Genomic DNA, 19,407 nt, shown 5'->3' on the forward strand with positions numbered 1-19,407 from the left:
TTTTACCAAGAGTTGGGACAAACTTAAATTATAAGAAACATAACTATCTAAATCTTCCAAATACGCTGCATCCTAATGAGCATGAAATGTTTTAGTTCGATGTGCACCTGCATAGAATTGTCCGTCTAAAATGTTATTGCTGTTTAAAGTCCGGGCTTATTCTTTGATCAATTGATGAAATTATTTATCGATTTTTTTTGTCTTAATCGTTTGATTCATTAGAAAAAATAAATTCTGATTAATTTAGAGTTTGATAGAGAGATAAATAAAATTTAACAAAAAATTACTTCTTTCAAAAATTAAATTCGAATTATGCATCTTAATTTCAACATACTAATTACTTGTATTTAATGTGATGGTTAGATTTATTTTTGTTTTTATATTAAGTTCATATGATCCTGTATTATGTATAAAATAAAAAATATTATCTTGTTAAAGAAATGATGAAAATGAAATTTGTTTTGTAAATTTTTAAGAAAATGGTAAAATGAAGATTATATTATTTAGTATTTTTAAACGATTTTAAAGTAAATATATAATCTCCTAAAAAAAGTAAAGAGTAATAAAGTAAGTTGATATTTTCATATTATTAACGAAAATATGTTAATTAAAAAAATAATTTGATGGATTAGGAATTTTTTTATTGTTTTTTTTTTTTTTTTTACAAAAGAAAGAATAAAACCAATGACTTGTTTTCCCTGACAGTGTCTCTGGAGGCAGGATTTCATCTGTTCTGTTCTGGCTCTTATTTTTCTCTGTCTTGTTCAACCATCTTGTCCAAACCAAACTCCAAAAATACATTTAAGTTTGAATTTCTTGACGGAGAAACCAATGCCTACTGCACCATATTTTTATTGAATGGGAAGAGAAGACAATCTCCAAACACAACAATTTCTTTTGATACTAAAATGATTCGTCAATCTCTTTACAACCCTCCTTCCATCCCCTTCTCAACCCCTTCCGTGAAACGCCACCGTTTCTCCCCTCCAAGTTGGAGAATTCGATGCGACGCGTCGTCGGTGTCGGTGGAGCAGAAGGTTGTTGGGCCACACACGGGTAGAGACCCAAACGTGAAGAAGCCAGAGTGGTTGAGGCAGAAAGCTCCTCAGGGTGAAAGGTTCCAAGAGATTAAGGAATCCTTGTCCCATTTGAAGCTCAACACTGTCTGTGAGGAGGCACAATGCCCCAACATAGGAGAGGTTTTATTTTATTATTTTTTAAAATTCTTTTGCATTCCCTCTTCCCTTCTCCCTTGGATTGTTGAGCTTTGGATTGTTATGTGTGTGTGTGGACAGTGTTGGAATGGAGGCGGAGATGGCATTGCAACTGCGACAATCATGGTTCTTGGGGATACTTGCACGCGTGGGTGTAGGTTTTGTGCTGTGAAGACCAGCAGAAACCCTCCACCTCCTGATCCTATGGAACCGATAAATACTGCCAAGGCCATTGCAAGTTGGGGGTGAGTGTGAGCTTTCTGCTATTTATTATGTATGGTTGTGTGTTTTATGTTCTTAAACCTTTTTGGATTAATTTCTATCAAACTTGTACGCCTCAGCTTTTGGAAAAATTAGACGAAAAGTGTTTCTATAGAATTTAAAGTGTGTAAGTTGATTTTAACTTGTGGGAGAAATTGAATACATTTTTCTTCTATAAGTGTTTTTGGAAAAGTTTATCCTAACAGAGTCTATCTCTGGTGTATTTGCTTAGTTTATAGGGATCCTTAGATCATTTATGCGGTAGGATTGTACCCTGTGGTGTCTCTTTAGAGCATAGCCAATGATTTCTTTAGGGAATTAGCGCAGATCACATGATGTCATGCAAAAGGGGGTTTGAAACTTTACTTGGATAGTTACTCTTTAAATTTTGTTGTTCTTTATTTTGTTTTTTTCATTCAATATAAAAATATACGTGCGGGTAATCTTAGATAGTGCCCAAGATGTTGTACCTTTCAAATTGCACATCCGCACCTTAGGCTCCAATGAGTTCTTACCTGAAAGTTTTCAGGGAGTTATTTGCTTGCTAACATAAATATACACAAAATTTGCTTGGTGATAATCAGATAGGTAATTAAGTAATCATTACCATAATAATCAGATAGGTAATTAGGCAATCATCTTGATGGTCATTACCTTCTTTCAGGATGCATGTGATATACATTACTGTAAATAATTTTATGCTAACTTTTCTAGTTTGTTAAAGATTATCAAATTCACATACATCTTTTCTTAGGAACCAGGATTAGAAAATAGGTAAAAGAAAAGAAAGATTGTATTCTAGATTTCAAAAGAACAGAACAAAGGAGATCAATCTCTCCTCCGAGGGTTCCCCCTTTCACGCAGAGCTAAAGCTCAGTTTATAATTGATACAAAACAGAATGATCTCCTGATGGGTCATGAGGTAAAGTCTACAAGTTACAATGCCTAGATTTATCATGGGCATATATTGTGTGCTACTAAAACTTTATTAGATCTCATTCCCTGCTAATTACAAGCTACCATTTTTGCAGTGTGGATTATATTGTCCTAACAAGTGTGGATCGTGATGATCTGCCTGATGGAGGAAGTGGCCATTTTGCTCAGACTGTCAAAGCTATGAAGGTGCTTTGATATATTGGAATGTTGTTTATAATTCATTTTAGAAGGTATACAATGCAAATTGCTAATACATGCTAATTGTTGTCTCTATAATTGCTTTGCAGAATCTCAAACCTGAGATCATGGTTGAGTGTTTAACTTCTGATTTTCGGGGTGACCTGAAGGCTGTAGAAATTCTGGTTCACTCAGGTTTAGATGTCTTTGCTCACAACATTGAGACAGTCAAACGCCTCCAAAGAATTGTTAGAGATCCGAGGGCAGGGTAAGCTGCATTGTTGATCCAACTGCTTTGTCATATCATAATATCAACCGTAAAACCATTGCTTCCTCAAAAGTAAAATAAAAGCTAATACATATATAATTTCCTTAATGAGGAATAGTTGTTTTGCTGGAAATATATATAATGAATGTATAAATAAATAAGTATAAATATATTTATTTCTTTTTTGTTGTATGGTTACAGGTATGAGCAAAGCCTGTCAGTTCTAAAACATGCAAAACATAGCAAGGAGGGTATGATAACAAAAACTTCTATAATGCTGGGCCTTGGAGAAACTGATGATGAGGTGAAGGAAGCAATGGCTGATTTAAGGGCCATTGATGTTGATATTGTGACATTTGGTCAATATTTGCAGGTTAGTTATGTAAAATACTTTAATGGTTTCCATACCTGCTTCTCACAGATTAGAAACCAAATCTCAAAATCCTATCCACCATGCTTACAGATGGTGCTAATCTTTCATTTGATCTCATAATTTTAAGTTGTGATAACATGTTTTATTGAATCTATATGAGGTTACAGGTTGGCTAAGCGGACAATAGTTATAATACACCTTGCAGATCTTTATTATTGATTTTTAACTTGTGTGGCTTATTGTTAATTCAAAAGATTTTATTGTTGCAGCCAACTCCCTTGCACTTAACTGTCAAAGAGTATGTTACTCCTGAGAAGTTTGCTTTCTGGAAAGAATACGGGGAATCTATTGGTTTTTGTTATGTAGCTAGTGGTCCACTGGTAAGTTCTTCACAAATGCATTAGAATTTGATTGTACCTTTCTTGCGGTATAACTTGACATATGTGTGTTATCAATTGTGCTTTTAACTGGCCTCCACCACCATAGGCCAACTTCAGTTGATAAGTTGCTTAATTATCTGATCATCATATCATTAAACTTATGGAATCCTTACTGAAGGCCTTCTGTGTTTTGCAGGTGAGATCATCGTACAGAGCTGGGGAGCTGTTTGTCAAGACAATGGTACGAGAAAAGGCCAAGAATGCTGGTGACTCGTTGTTATGATCTTTGGTTCTGCAATTATGTATATTAGGCAACACCAACTGACGAGGTTTTTAGCACTTTCATTGCTAAGGAGAAAACGGTTAAGTGCTAAGGACAGCTTTACGTATTCTTTGGACCGGTATTGTTTCTCAATTTATATTCTTTAGTAAATTGACAATATACGTAAGTTAAATTGAGAGAGTGAAAAAGAACAAAAATTTCAAAAGCATTATAAAGCGAGAATGATAATTGGTTTACTTACAAGTTACAAGGAGGGTGTTTTCTCTTACTTGCATTTGGTTGTTAGTGGCAATAGCTGTTTTTGTTTGGTTACCATTTTTCTAGTGTAATGGTCACGTTTTGATTTTGATTTTATCATTTGATAAAATTGAGTATATCTAAAAGAGAAATACTCAATGTTCATGCTTAACAGTCATCACTATTTTCTTCGGCCATCACAATGAAGATTGCTTTGGTAATGGAGAACATTTCTTCTATGCTTTGAACTTTTATACCTGGCTTATGCTTTGCTGTTCACGAATTTATTATTGTTTAATAATATTTTTTGTTAATAAACTACCATTTTTCCCCTAAACAGGAAAATATAATGTTAATAACCAATACGTGTTAATAATTAAGTGTAGTCCAACTGTCAAATTTCAGGTGTAAGAATAATATCAATGTTTTACAACTGGAGCGTTGTCTTTGACGTTTTGCCAAGGAATTGTTCAATGCTTACCATTTTTTACATTTTGGCTCAAATGAAAATAAGTTCATGATTTAACGAGCAGTTTGGTCCTACTGTCCAAGGTTCTTGATATGAAATTAATTAGTCTAATAAATTCAGATATTATATTTTTAAAAAACTAAAGACGTGATGTGATTTGTTCTGGAAAATAACTTAGGTTCTATCAACATATTTTTGTGTAAAAATTATGTGGCTTGGTTTTAGTAAGGTCGTTTTTTTTAAAGCGTTTAAATGGTATATGCTTGAGAAGTTATTGACAAATATAAAAGAACTTTTTTAGTTTGTTTACGATAAAAACTATTGTTTAAAAAATACAGACAAATTAATAAAAGAAATATTAAATTTTATTCATTAAACATGTTTTCTTTTAAAGAACTTCTAATTATGTTTAATCCGATTTCTTTTTCAAAAAAAGAAGAAAACATGACGGGATGGGTTTCGCACGAATGACGCCATGCAGGGCCTAAGACCAAGGATTGTAACATGTAAATCACAAGCATTTCTGTCATCCAACATCCAAGTCTTCCACCAAATTTGAGTAATTTTCCAAGTGAAATGATCAGAAATCTCTGTGCCAATACTCTCTCATATTGCTAAACATTAATTTTGAATGGGATATTTCATTTAAACGATCCCCGAGATTTTTTTTAATAAATATTAACCTTCAGGTTTTAACCCTAATCACATGGGATGCATCCTGCATGCACAACTTGGTGGATTCCACTGTGTCAGTACCTATTCTCTGTAGTCGTTGTAGATTCTCTCAAATGTTTCCAATTTAACATGTATATGCCCTCAATTTCAAACATTACAGTATAATGTTGGTCCATTTATTTTCCCCAATATAGCATTGAAGAGTTTTTTTATTACCTTTTCAAATGAGTGGGTTGGGTAGTGTTCACTCTATACGATAGGTGTTCTTTAAAGGAATAATCGGACCAGTGGGGAAAAACTCACTATGACCAAATTCTTTAGCTTATAAGACAGATAAAATGCAATGAATAAAGGAAAAAGAAGGAGTTGGCAAATGCTGTCATTTAATGACCCAACTAATTAAAGTACCCTCTCTTTTTTCCCAAGCAAAGTTGCCGAAGAAAATATGAACCCCTATAAATTGATTTAGTGCTCAATAATTGATGAGACAAATTGAGAAGAAAAGTCTTCTATTGTGACTCCTCAATCCACTTGATTCACCCCAAACTTAAGCCAAAAACAACCAACCAATTATCTTCAATATCACCTTCCATATATTGATGCTGCAAAAGATAGTTACATATCATTCCAAAAAACAATGATCAACAAAGTAGTAGTTCTATTAGTTGTTTTGCTTTTCATCATTGCTGCTTTGGCTTCTGATCCTGATCCAGTCATAGACTTTTGCATAGCCAAATCACCAGACAATAGCTTCAGTTGCAAGAACTCATCCACAGCAACAGTGGAAGATTTCACATATTCTGGCATAAAGTCTCCTGGGAACTTCAAGCAAACTGGTTTTTCTTCTATGGCAGTGAATTCGAATGTCTTTCCAGGTTTCAACACTCTTAGCGTGTCATTCGTGTGTGTGAGCAGATTTCGGTGTTGGTGGTGTCAATGTGCCACACTTCCATCCAAGAGCAACAGAGGTTGCTTTTGCGCTGGAAGGAAAAATTTATTCAGGATTTGTGGATACCAAGAACAAGGTTTTTGCCAAAGTGTTGGAGAAAGGAGAGGTCATGGTGTTCCCAAGAGGCCTAGTGCACTTTCAGATGAATGTTGGAGATGGGCCTGCTACCATTTTGGGCAGTTTTGACAGCTAAAATCCTGGCCTGATGAGGATTCCTAATGCAGTTTTTGGTTCTGACATAAAGGAGGAGCTTTTGGAGAAGGCTTTTGGACTGAGTTCTAAGGAACTTTCCAAGTTGAAGAAGAGGTTTTCTCCTAGTTAAAATGCATTTTCTGTTTATGGAGATAGTGGAAAATTTAATATGATACCTATTATTGCAGAATGTTGCTGATGATTAGATAAAAATACCCACATCAATAGAAAGCTATTGGATTGATTTGTAGTTAGTAATTATTTTGATAATTCAGCCTTTCTTACTTAAAGGGCTGATTTTAGAGCTACGGTTATTTAGTATAGAAATACTTCCATTTTAAAATTCACTTCCCTTCAGTTAAGGAAGGAGCTTGAACTGATTAGAACTTTATTTCCAACTTCTTGCTTTTGTCTTCTGGACATATTTTAAAGTCAACACAATCATTGACATTTGGTTCTATTACACGTTTGACACAAGCTAAAAATCAGAGTGGTTGGGGGCATGCTTTGTATGTGTGTCTTCACTCTTTACTTTTCCATTCTTCTACACTTTGTTTCTGCCAGGGTGCTTTTATCCAGCAGCATCATTTTGAAGAGTCTGTAACTGCTCCAAATGCTCATCTGTTAATGATTCCCCTTCCCCTGTTTGGTTGTTTTACCTTTTTGACTAGCATTTTAATTTGCTTTCTCATGTGCATTTAGGTGTCACGCTTCTTTTTTCTTTTTTTATTGGGAACCAAACAAGCCATGACTATAGGACTATAGGTGTCAAATACCTTCAAAAGGAGAAGGGTGAATAAACTAAACATACTCTTTTTTGCAAAATAAAATTAAAGAAAATTATTCATTTTTTTTGTAATATTTTATTTCGTGTTTTCTCCCCCTTCGTTTACATTTTATAAATTGTTTTTTAAATAAGTTTTAAATCTCAATTTTTTTTCTTCGTTTCAATGGAGCAAAAGTGCTTAGGAGGTAATAGGTAGAAGTCATGGAGGTCTCCCTAAGAATCTCAACCTTTGAACCAACATTAGAAGCCTGATCATAAATGGTACTTGTTCTTAAATCTTAAGGCTGTGTGGTTTCTAAGAAGGTGGGGTGGTTTTACATTAACATATTTATTACTAATAAATAACATATATATGCATATTTTCATTTTGAGCAATCTTCACTTATTACAAACAAAAGGTGATTTGGCTGCTTGTAAAAATCTGAATGACAAATCCAGTGTTATTGATCAGATAACATTGATAATAAAAAAACACTCAAACAACCATGTCCTTCGAGGCTCTCTAGATGATAAAAACAAACCCTGATCTAGATGAGTTGTTTAACACTGCTTACATTTTCCATGGACATTCCATTTATGTCATAGTTAGATCAATGTACTGAGCATCTCATTCCAAATGTCTGGCACCCCAGGGAGGCACCAATGGCTGCAATCAGAGGAAAGACCTGTGCCTTTCTGCCTCTCTTCACTCATTGCCTTGCTATACACTGAAGGATGTCCATCTCTTCGGAAAGCAGTCATTGTTGTAATGTCTTGCAGATATACTGGAAATCTCATTCTCTTTAGCACTCCTTTTAGCACTACCAGTGGTTCAGGAACGTGTATGTGGCTGAAAAATTGTAATGGCTTCCTCTGCTTATAGCATTTCCGACCATTTAGCCTACATATATATAAAAATATGGAACCAGAGGAGCTGAGTGTAGCAAAAAATTGATGTATCCGGGTCTAAAGTGAGCAATTCATTTTAGAGAATAAAGTAATTTCAATCGTTGATGCGAAAATCATGGTTGATATTATATACACATGCATCACAAATCATGCATGTATTAGATTATGCACTTTACTTTTTGTTTATTTTATAGTAGTCAAATCCAACAGTTTATTTTAATTAGGCAATAAAAATAGATTGTACCTGTTATGCCTAGGTGACATGCTTCGGAAAATAACTCGAGTTCTTCTAGGGTCCAAATTAAGATCCACCCACCTTGCCCACGTACTGAGTCCTTTCTGACAGGCAACCATAGGATTCATGTTTGTGATGATACTATTTCCCTCCATGTAATAATCCCACCTGATATTAATCAAGGCTGAATCCATTAGGATGTGAAAATGGCAAAAAGGTTTGGTACCCTTTGGTGCATTCTTAACTGTTGAGGACTTTAGATTATAGAAAATTAGAAATGTCATTATTTACCGAGAATTAAATTATGGAGAGAAGAGAAAAGAATACTACATTCAAGGGGAAGACTAGAGAATGAGAAAGCTTTCTTACGAGCGTGTTTGGCCCGAGTGAGTCCACCAGTGGGCTGAATCAAAAACAAGAACATCAACTCCCTTCCAACACCTTGCATTCTCTTCAATCAAATCCAAATGTAGAATTCTCTTATTGCCAGCCCCTTTCTTCAGTTCTACCAACAATGGTGCCCAGAAGAACTCAATTGATGTCTCAAAATCCTGCAATTGAACTATATGGTGTCAGTCATTTTCAAAAGGAAAAGAAGAAGAATAAGCTTTGATTCATTCATTGATTGATGCTATACCATAGCATGGAAAGCCATTGAAGAATAAGCTTTGCACAACGTTAATGTCTTCAGTTTCCATGTCAATCCAGCTGGTCTCATCCTCTGGGTTGATCAGTGAAAATGTGCAGTGGAAGAAGCTTAGCAAGATGGTGCACAAGAGAAAGGACAGCAAGTGAAGCTTTGGTTTTGCCATGGAAGCACAAGGTGAGAGCATAATGTGAATGAATGGTCCCAATGGAGGGAAGACGGCCTTTGTAATTTAGAAGGGCATTGTGTTGAAAAAATAAAGTGTTTCATCGTGGCATGACTTCCGGTGGTGTGGACCATGGAAATATGTTTACTTTCACTTGTTGACATTGCCCTAGACTGTGGTAATTGATATATGTAGCACTTTTCTTCTTTCTTACTACAATCGATGCGTACCTTTTTACTTCTTTAATGAGTAGACTGATTTTTAGAACATAGAGCAAGTAGTAGTATATTTGACTGATATGGGTAGCATTTGCTTTTGCTTAATAGATTGATACATTGAAGAAGTAGTGGAAAACGATTTAAGGGTGATTCACTTAATTATTGAGGCTTAATACACTTCGTTAGTCTAATCTAATATGTTACACATCAATTAGTAAATATTCTGTCCTTAACGTCCATTGATAGGAATATGATTGTTAAAATAGACATGATTACAAATGCATGCCAACTTCTCCAACCCCTTTTTGCAAGCGCTTTACCCATTTAGTAAAACATTTGGACCTAGTGATTGTAGGAAAAAACTTAGCATCAATGGAGATTGATCATCCAACCATATCCAAGACAGGTTAAACAGTTCATGGTTGTTATTTTGGTAAATGGTTTTTATAATCATATATGATGTCTTTCAATTGTTTACACCATCTACGCATAGACAACGTTCAAGTGAAGCTGTTGATGAAAAAGTGTTGCAGTGCTGCTTGGGAGAGAAAAAATAGATAACGGGATAGTTTGGACATGTTTTCTGGTATGTGTAAAAAAAGCACCATGTAGTAAGAATTATCAACGTGTTAGGAGTGATAAAAGGACTCTTCGTGTTTAATGTCTCAACCAACTGAACCAAGTAATGCTTCTGTGGTTACTTCGCCATGGGTTGCTTATCAAACCAGTGCGGTCTGCGGTGCACTAGTGCTTACTTGACGAGTTATAGCATTGACATCAAGTTATGTTGAAATGCCTGTTAGTTCTGCGTAATACGGGTTCTGCTTGGCTACTTGGTTACATGCATGTGTAGGTTGAACAAAATGTTACTACGGTTGAGGGTCCATAAGGTGAATGAGCATCTTTATAAGCCGAAGTACAATAAGAATAAAATGGAACACTTAATCAAAATATAGCAAAGTAGGGACAATTGTTCACATAAAAAACTGACAAGTTTAACTTGCAAGCTCAAATGAATTGTTCAAAAAAGAAGCGAGACTTATTTTTCTCCAACAAAATAGCCTAACTAGGTCTGAAACAAAAATTACAGATACTTAAACGAACACATACTGCGAACTAGGAAGGAACGAATCATCATGCCATGGGTAGCACACGGGCTTCCTTGAAAGGGTCCTCCAATCAAAATATTTTGGGCTCAAAAAGCCTGCTAGTGAAGCCCAACGAAGAATAGATCAACCACGAGAATGTTTCCCATGAACTTACTTGGGAAGCCCAGTTTCACCGTTCAGAAGTGCTTGACTGTTATCAGAAAGCAAAACAGGTCCCCTTCCAGGTCTGGTACATATGAAATAACTGACATCCCCCTTGTATTTTTGGGGTGGAATATTATCTTTGATTTCTGGAGGAGGTGGCAAAGCTTCTACGTCCTGTATTCCATTGATCCCCGCATCTTTTGCAATTGACTTGTCCCCAATAATGTAACTGAAGGGAGTGTGTATTGCAGGTAACTAAGAAATTCAAAAGATTGACAAAAATCTAAGAATAGTATGCATGCAAAACTTTGAAAGCACCTGCTGAGGTCATCTGAATTTGGAGGGAAGTAGTAAAGCAACCTCTGAATCAAAGAGGTAGCAGCTTTCCTATTACGTGCAATTAGAACAGCATTTGGCCCTGCATCAAATGTATAAGCTACCTGCAAGTCAAAACTAAATTAACTAATTAAATACTTAAATAGATATATACAGATTTATACACATTTGTTAGTTTACATGAGCCCGTGTAATATCACACAACTAAATCTAGATGTATATGAACACATTATTCAAATGGGGATTATACGAAAGTTTGATGTGGTGCAGGGACATGGCATAATGACACAGGAAACTCAGTTATGGAATAGTAGTGAAGTGGAAAATGCTTCACAAAATTAGGAGAACAAAGAGAATAGGTCAAATCGATCCCCGAATAATAATAATAATAACAGTTCTCAGATCATTCAACTGTTTTAAGAAACTTGTGGATATCTTTTTTCCAAAGTATTTATGATATGATCATATGATATGACCAAATAAAAGAAAGCTAAAAGATTTGTCCACTACGTTTGAACTTGAAAACAATTAATTTTATTTTAATACGAGATAAACTTCACAAATATTGACCATGGGAATAAACTGTGCTACATATAATATGACACTATAATATGACCAACAAAGTAATTCAAACCTGGGGAGCTTCTTCTGAACGGTTCCACTTTTCAGCAATGCTGATTATTCTGAAGAGAAAATGCACCAGCAATAGTAAATTAGGAAAGAACTGTGCCACACTTGTCATCTAATCACAGACGTAATAGTAATGCCCAACTCTTGCAATAATCAGTAACTACCTGTGGGATGTATCATTCATGTAAAATATAGGGGGGGATGTATCCAGGCAGACTGCATGAAACTGGTTGCTATCAGCACAGGTCAATTGCGAAAAAGATGCAAAATCACGATTTTTAATGGCTTCTTCCATTTGCAGTATCCGCTTTGGCACAATTTCCTATTGCAGTCAAAATGAGTAAATGACAAAAATACAAAATAGTCCAAACTATATCACTGAGATAGTTATTTACTTATTTATTTATATAACAATGGGCGGTGAACAGACCATAAAACTTTCATACATTCATAATTAATAACTAGTGTTTGCATTCGAAGTTGAAATTGGTAGAGAAACAATGGAAAATAAATTACATTGTTAACAATAGTAAGTAGCATAGCTTGAAGTGAGGGTCTTAGTGTAAACAAAATGTATTGGAATAAAAAATTCTCCCTGATTTTAGTAATTAAAAGCTCAGAATGTCAAGATTCTAGAAAAAAACCAAGGGGATCCCCTTTCTATAGTGGTACAGGGGTGTATTTGGGTAAATAACTCATTAAGCACTTACTCGACAAGTGCAACTATGAAAGCTTATTGAAATAAGTTGAAGAACTTGATTTGTTAAGCTTCTCTACAAAACTTATTGAAATAAGCTAAAAAGAACTTGTAGGAAGGTCATAAGTCATTTTTATATATCCAAATCAGCTTCATTGAAGCTCTACCCAAACCCCCCCTAGATAATTAATCTAATTTGTACAGAGGAATGAAGTACCTTTGCCCTGTGTTGTAAAAGCAAACTTGTTTCAACACTCTCACACATTCCAGAGGTGCTACTTGTTTCCTTCTGCCGTGAGCTAACCTATAAATAGAGATACTACAAAAACCATAAAATACAATGCAAACACTTACATTGTTATACCAATGTTGCATAAACTTAACCATAAATGATATGGACAAACAAAATATAGAGTTCTTTGATGGAGTAAAAACAAGTGACAGATTTCAAGCATACGGAGTTCTATGATCTGAAGAAAACACATATTCCAATTGATAATATGATTATTATCAGGTTGGCAAATGACTACAACAGACCATTTTTATTGAAATATGTTTCCAGGTGGGCTTTACATTGAGAAATGACCACAACAGACCATTTTTTATTGAAATATATTATAAGTCACTCAAAAGTAAATGCATTCATTCAATTAAAAAGACCAAGTGTCATACCACGGCAATAACAATAACAAGATCATCCCAGTGCTTTTCATCAGCAAGTTGAACTGCAAGACTATCACTGCCATTATCCTCCTACAAATTTAGAAAAATAGAAATTACAAACTGGTTTCTTGGACAACATGGTGCAGTATCAAATTACTTACTTTTCCCATTATCCACTTAACAAATCCCCCAAATAAGCTGCGACAAGCACTACCTGATCCTTGCCTGCACATAATGACAATTTTCACATGTGTTACCAGCGTGTTATTGAAATTCAAAGTGTCCAAATGAAGCCATAAGACCTCCCAAAATTAAAGCCAATAACAAAATAAAGACCTTGCGATAGCAGATAGCTGGCTTTCATCTTCTTTGACATTCATTAGCTTCCCAAGGGCATAAGCTGCAAAGAGAAGACAAAATCATTAAGATGGGTGGTAACTAATATTAAGCTCAATATAAAATAAACAAGCACCAAGAACCTTGCTATTTCAAATAAGAAAGCATGAAAACAAGATTGAGATTGCAGTAGAGGGAACAAAACTAAAATTTGAATATCTACACGTAACTCCATAGAATATGATGTTAGATGCAATATTAAAAAATTCTTGAATGAAGAATAAGGCTACTCCTCTATGAATCCAATCCTAAGGAATAAAGCACACTTCATGAAATTAGCCTGTTTGTCCAGGAAAACCAGTATTCATGGTGGAATATTGAATGAGTAATTAAAATTATTGTAATGTTGTCATAACTATGAAATGAAAGAAAGCTCGAACAAAAAATGAAGAGTAACATGTGTAATACCAAGGCAGGCAAAACCCGCGGCTGATGAAGCCAGTCCTGCTGCAGTAGGGAAGTTGTTGTACGAAGCAATGTGTAGGTGCAATTTGGCCCAATCCTCCTTTGTGATCTTTATACCCTTATTTTCATCCTCAACATCACAAGCACGAGCACGGATCTCCCTTAAACAGCTCTGGAACCTGCCCCCAGAAAGAGAAATCTCCTACACTAACCAGCATAACCAAATTCCATGAATAAAAAAATGAACAAGATTAACTAATTTGAATCGTAAACTTCGGCATACCTTGGCATTGAGCCACATGCGATCTTGGTGGAAAGCGGAACTGACGGCAACAGTGGTGGTGGTGCAGAGGTGGGAGGGATCGAGAGTGAGACTGATACTATCGTTAACCGGTAAGATCAAGGTTTCGTCTCTTTTACCCCAATACTTGATAACGGCAATGTTGGTTGGGGTCTGTGCAGTCACCATGAATACCCAGTTTTGCGACTCACTCGCCATTATCTCAATTTCAAAACTTTATTTGGGTGCAAATATTGATTTAAGAGATTTGGATTCGATTTACTGGGATCGACGAATAAAATATTGATTAATAATATTAAATAAGATGAATTTTAGGTAAGTCAACTTCACTACTTTCATAAGAAAAAGTGAATGTGAGAGAGAGTATAGACATGAATAAACAGTAAATTATTATCACATAATTTATCTATATATGGATTTATTTTATTTATTAATTACAAAAAAAAATATTTTATTCAAAAGCAATTACTGCAAGTTATAATTAAAAAAAAATCTTACAGAGAGGGGAAAATAAAATTCTTAAAAAGAATCCTATATACAGTTTTTTTTTAAGGGACCACCTATATACAGATTTAGTTTTCATATTTTTTTTATTATCATATCATATATGTTAAATATTTACCCAATAAGCAGTGTTTTATTTTACAAAAATATTATAACGAATTCATTTGAATTTAAAGTAGAGAGTTTTTATTAGTTCTTACTTGTTACCTCTATCCCACATTCTCTTTCACATATACTTTTTTAAAAAAAAATTCTCTCCGCAATAAATAATTTGTTTTATTTAATAAATTAGGTGAATTCTTAAAAACTTACCAAATGAAGAAAGATCTCAAAGTTCAAAAAGTATTTATAGAAATTGATTATCTATTACAAATGTATCTATTATAAAGTGAGATTGAACTCACCCTTTTTTTCGATAACAGATTGAACTCACCTTTGGGAGATCGTAAAATGATAAATAAAATGAAATAATTTGTTTACTAAAATGTCAAACAAAATCAGATAAAAAGAGTAATTAATTAACAAGATAAATAACTTTAAAAATAAACGAAAAATTAATCACGTAACATAATATACAATTTAACATTTTCTTTTACCTAATTTATAAATTATAAATATGGGAGCACATGCGACAGAATTTTATCACCGTGTTCTCTTGCTCGTGGTACACGAGGACACATCATAAGTAAAATAGAGAATGGAATAAGGAGGAAGGTGTTGCGCGTGGCACAGAGTTTACTTACAATAAAAGATATTCAACGCTGATTCAGGTTTGTCACCAGACCACATTTTATACTAAGGATGTGTTTGTTGGCAAGAAAAAATAAATAGGATGCATGAAAGTAAGAAATAAGACTTGAATTTAATTTTTACCTAGATATAAATATATTTTAGTCTTTTAAATTAGGTTTATATTTTTTTTATTCCCTCTTCCAATATACCAACAGTGAGTGTCAAACTGAGATTAATGAATTTATAAATTATGATGGTTTTTTACGTACCGAATTAGATTTTGTATCAAAAGTCATCGTAAATTGGGAATTTAATATTTCCCGTTTGATAGGTGTATAAAGAGGGAATAAAAAAGTATTTTGCAAATTTGGATAACTAAAAAAATAATTTTAAATTTTAAATTTTAAAGGATAAAATAAATTTTTTATTATATTCAAGGAGTTAAACATATTTAAGACTTATACAAAATAAGTACATAATTGGCATGAGACAGAGAGCTTTAAGCACGGATGGATTCAGAAAATCATTAAAGGGGTTGATTTTTTTTTTAATTTTAATTATTTAAATATTTAACTCGTAAATTTTACGAGTAAAACTAACATTGTTTTTTATTTCAAATGATACAAGAAGAAAATAATTCATGCGAATTTTTTGTTTGAGTTTTGAAAGATTTTTTGGTGTGACAAGCACAATAGTAATCAAATCAACAATAATTTTACCTTAAAAAAAACAAACTCGTTAAATATAATAATAAGTAGGATAAAATATTTTTTAATCTTTTGTATTTAGGTGAATCTTGTGTTTAGTCTCATGTCTTTCATATCGTGAACTTAGTTCCTAAAATTTATATATATATATATATATATATATATATAAGTGATTTTAGTATGCGCCCTCCTTTTCATAAGTATGCGGCTATAGTAGGGATGATTATGGAGCTTATTGCAAGGGACTGGACTTTGTCTTTTGGATTGGACTTATTATAAAGAAAGTGAATCATATTAGTATTTTACTATTTTTATAAAAAAAATCATGTACATAATACTTTTTTTTATCAGTACCATTTTAAAATTCAAACAAGTTTAAATGGCAAAACAGTCTTCATATCCTTGTGCATTGTTCTAATGACTGTAGTAACCTGCTCAGTCTGATCTTCATTGGTGCATGCTGCAAGAAGAACCTTAGCATCGATCGTTTCTTCAAATATTTCTAAGCACTTTAAGTAAAGCTTTTTTTAGAGTAGGCTCCAATACGAGAAGTCCAAGTCACCACATCAGGTTTTAAGCCTTTGCTAGGTAGCAACTGAAAGAAGTCCTCCATTCTCTCAATAATCCTGCTTGACCATACCTATTTATTAAGATATTATATGTACTAATGTCAGCTACATATGATCCTTTTTCCATCACTCTCAGAACTTCTTCCATCTTTCCAAATTGGCCCAACCGTCCATACAAGTTCAGCATGCTTTTGAGAACATAAGTGTTTAGTTTCAGACCAGATTTACACATTTGGTTAAGAATCTCCTCACATTTATTCACATTGCCCATTTTGGAATAGGCAGACTGAAGAACCATGTGGGACTTCATTGTTGGTGTTATTCCCACTCTTTTCATATCTTTAAAAACAGCCTCAGCATCTGAATTTCATTTATAAGGACGTGAAGGAAAAAAAACAAGTATCAGACCGGTAAAGTGGATAAACAGATAAAAAAAAACTAAAAAAGCAAAATTTTCAGCATGGCTGTGTATAAGAAATAAGGACTTCGTCAGTATTTTTTTAGTGCGGCTTGTGTAAAAGGCAAATAGTCTATAAGACATATCTTGGAAGAAGTTGGAGGATTATCATGATTATCACAAGCCAAAATTTTCAGCATCCTGATTTCAGTATATCTTTCACATGTACAAACCCGGATCAAGATTTTGAAGTTGAGAATTCAGAATGGAATAATTTGCACCGAACTTCTAAGAGATTTCACCTTTTTTTATAAGCTGAAAATAAAGTTTTTTTTTTTGTGGGTTGGTGGTATTTGAAGTAATGTCATTTGCAGACAGATAATACAAATTTTTTAGATCAATTCATAAGATTTTCTGATAGATCATTTGAATTAACAAAATAAAATGATAACTTCCAAGAGAAGGTAATTACCATCTTGAAAACTTGCTTTCCCATATGCGTCTACCAAGATATTATATGAGGCTCTATCTGGTTCACATCCCATGTGCTGCATTAGTGAAAAAATTTCTGCAGCCCCATAAGGATAACCTGCACGACTGTAGGGAGAAGAAAATTCTTGATTTTTTCCTAGATATGAAACCATTAGATTAATAACAGAAAACACTAAACAAATGGAATGTCCCGAACACACATCAGCACAGACAAGGTAACCGATCCCGTGGCACATTAGACAGAAACAGCTTTTATAAAAGGCCACTAGCCTAGCACTTATACAATTTAATCACGTATTGTAAACCTTCTAAGTTCTAACACATAACCTTAGCGGAACATTTATCCAAATAATGTGACAAAGCCTATTTGATGCTATGACCATTTATCTAATCAAATAAGCCCACAGCATTTCTTAAGTTTCTTTAGCGGAACATCTAAAATGTCATGTATTCATGGTTATCTAAAAGAGAAGTGGATAGAACAAAACAGATTAAAGGGATAATAAATTCACATTCAAGAAGGCATTTATGCCATCTAAGGTATCAAACTGTAAGTTTCCATGAGGGCATTATAAGCATATACATCAGGTTCAAGTCCGGCTTCCTGCATCTGTTCGAACACTTCCTCTGCTTTCTCACATAGTCCTTCTCTCACAAATGCGTTCACCAGAGCAGTATATGTGCAAATATTAGGTTTGCACTTATGGGTCGTCATTTCATGGAACAATTTTAAGGCCATAAAGGATTTACCAGCCTGCATAAATTTTAAAAATATTAGTATTATGTTATGACTGCACTGTCTGTCAAAGTGTTTTCCATGCTAAATCTATGTGTTCATTATTTGCACATTATTTCTAACACCAGTTCATCCTGCATCCAGGTTGCTCTAACCAAGGGTCAACCTTTATGACATGAAAATTTGTCATCTTTAAGTTGTGAAAGTCAGCAACAATTACACACACTAACAAAATTTGATGCCTATTTTGTGATCCATCAGATCAGATCATACAGAAAATGTAAAAAGTAAAATTTTAGACAGAAAACAAAGAATCTTACTAAGCTCACCTTTCCATATAAATTTATCAACATGGTATAAGTTTCAGTAGTTGACTTGCATGCATCCTTCTTCATCCTTTTGAAAATCTCTTCTGCTTTGTCAGAATTTCCTCCTTTCATTAGTCCATTTATATAAGCATTGTATACAACTGCACTTGGATTATTCATTCTCATATATGGTTAGCTATTTTAAAGGATCAAATTTCCAGTTATCATAAATGTATGCACATATAAGTTTTCCATAATAAAGTTACAGGATAAAGTTTGGAATAACCTCACTAAATGCAGAAGAAAACCAAAGCTGCTGAAAACATGATACATACAGTGTACTTATCACTTCCTCCTATATCTTATCTCTTCCTTAATGTTTGAAATCTAAAATTGGATATTCACCAAGTCATTGCACAGTAAAGTTGGCACAAAACCCTTTTCACTATCCAAGGTTCCTAGTAACCTTATCGAAATTATTCTCCCATCAACATGAAAATAAGTATTTCTGATATTGTACAAGTGACCAACACATAATAGAACTCCTGCAACATATGTAATCAGCATGTTTAACTTAGGCATAAACCTTGAGGAATCAGGGGAAAGAGCAATTAATTGGCTTTTGTTGTTTATAAACTAATTGGATTTTTTTGCCCATTTCAATATCAACCGTATCATGTCAAGTATGAAAATTGTTTACTTTCACTTTGCATAAAATATTTATTTTAAAATCCTTTTATTTTTCTCCAACCAAATTTTAATTATAATATTTTTGAATAATTCACGGGAATCAATTATCAATCATCAATCATACTCTACAAATTTATAGTAATACAATAGCAAATAAAAAATATTTTTCACTTTACCTTTATTGTAAAAAAATAATTGATTATTTAGTCCAAACATACTATTAGGAGGAAAAAAAAG

The 19,407-nt window shown here is 33.8% G+C and overlaps 3 protein-coding genes and 2 pseudogenes across 3 annotated transcripts; 2 read left to right on the plus strand and 3 right to left on the minus strand.

Moving 5' to 3' along the window:
• The first annotated feature begins 712 nt into the window (after positions 1-712).
• Positions 713-4,301, plus strand: LOC114369569 (lipoyl synthase, chloroplastic-like). The gene is made up of 7 exons (XM_028326800.1): positions 713-1,199; positions 1,296-1,459; positions 2,507-2,597; positions 2,699-2,856; positions 3,058-3,229; positions 3,499-3,609; positions 3,806-4,301. The coding sequence occupies exons 1-7, from the start codon at positions 909-911 to the stop codon at positions 3,890-3,892; spliced, it is 1,074 nt and encodes a 357-aa protein (XP_028182601.1). The 5' UTR covers positions 713-908; the 3' UTR covers positions 3,893-4,301.
• A 1,393-nt stretch (positions 4,302-5,694) lies between these two features.
• On the plus strand, positions 5,695-7,286 carry LOC114370624 (annotated as a pseudogene).
• Positions 7,287-7,617: 331 nt separating this feature from the next.
• LOC114370623 (protein trichome birefringence-like 36) lies at positions 7,618-9,350 on the minus strand. The gene is made up of 4 exons (XM_028328018.1): positions 8,962-9,350; positions 8,694-8,875; positions 8,334-8,492; positions 7,618-8,081 (listed from the first exon to the last, which is right to left on the minus strand). The coding sequence occupies exons 1-4, from the start codon at positions 9,040-9,042 to the stop codon at positions 7,787-7,789; spliced, it is 717 nt and encodes a 238-aa protein (XP_028183819.1). The 5' UTR covers positions 9,043-9,350; the 3' UTR covers positions 7,618-7,786.
• A 921-nt stretch (positions 9,351-10,271) lies between these two features.
• Positions 10,272-14,285, minus strand: LOC114372671 (diphosphomevalonate decarboxylase MVD2, peroxisomal-like). Its single transcript, XM_028330353.1, has 10 exons — positions 14,018-14,285; positions 13,738-13,936; positions 13,270-13,333; positions 13,095-13,158; positions 12,943-13,023; positions 12,488-12,574; positions 11,738-11,895; positions 11,578-11,626; positions 10,926-11,047; positions 10,272-10,836 (listed from the first exon to the last, which is right to left on the minus strand). The coding sequence occupies exons 1-10, from the start codon at positions 14,231-14,233 to the stop codon at positions 10,614-10,616; spliced, it is 1,263 nt and encodes a 420-aa protein (XP_028186154.1). The 5' UTR covers positions 14,234-14,285; the 3' UTR covers positions 10,272-10,613.
• Positions 14,286-16,343: 2,058 nt separating this feature from the next.
• LOC114371866 lies at positions 16,344-18,660 on the minus strand (annotated as a pseudogene).
• Between the last annotated feature and the right edge of the window lie 747 nt (positions 18,661-19,407).

This window comes from Glycine soja, chromosome 10 (genome assembly GCF_004193775.1).
Source record: "Glycine soja cultivar W05 chromosome 10, ASM419377v2, whole genome shotgun sequence".
Classification (NCBI taxonomy): Eukaryota; Viridiplantae; Streptophyta; class Magnoliopsida; order Fabales; family Fabaceae; genus Glycine; species Glycine soja.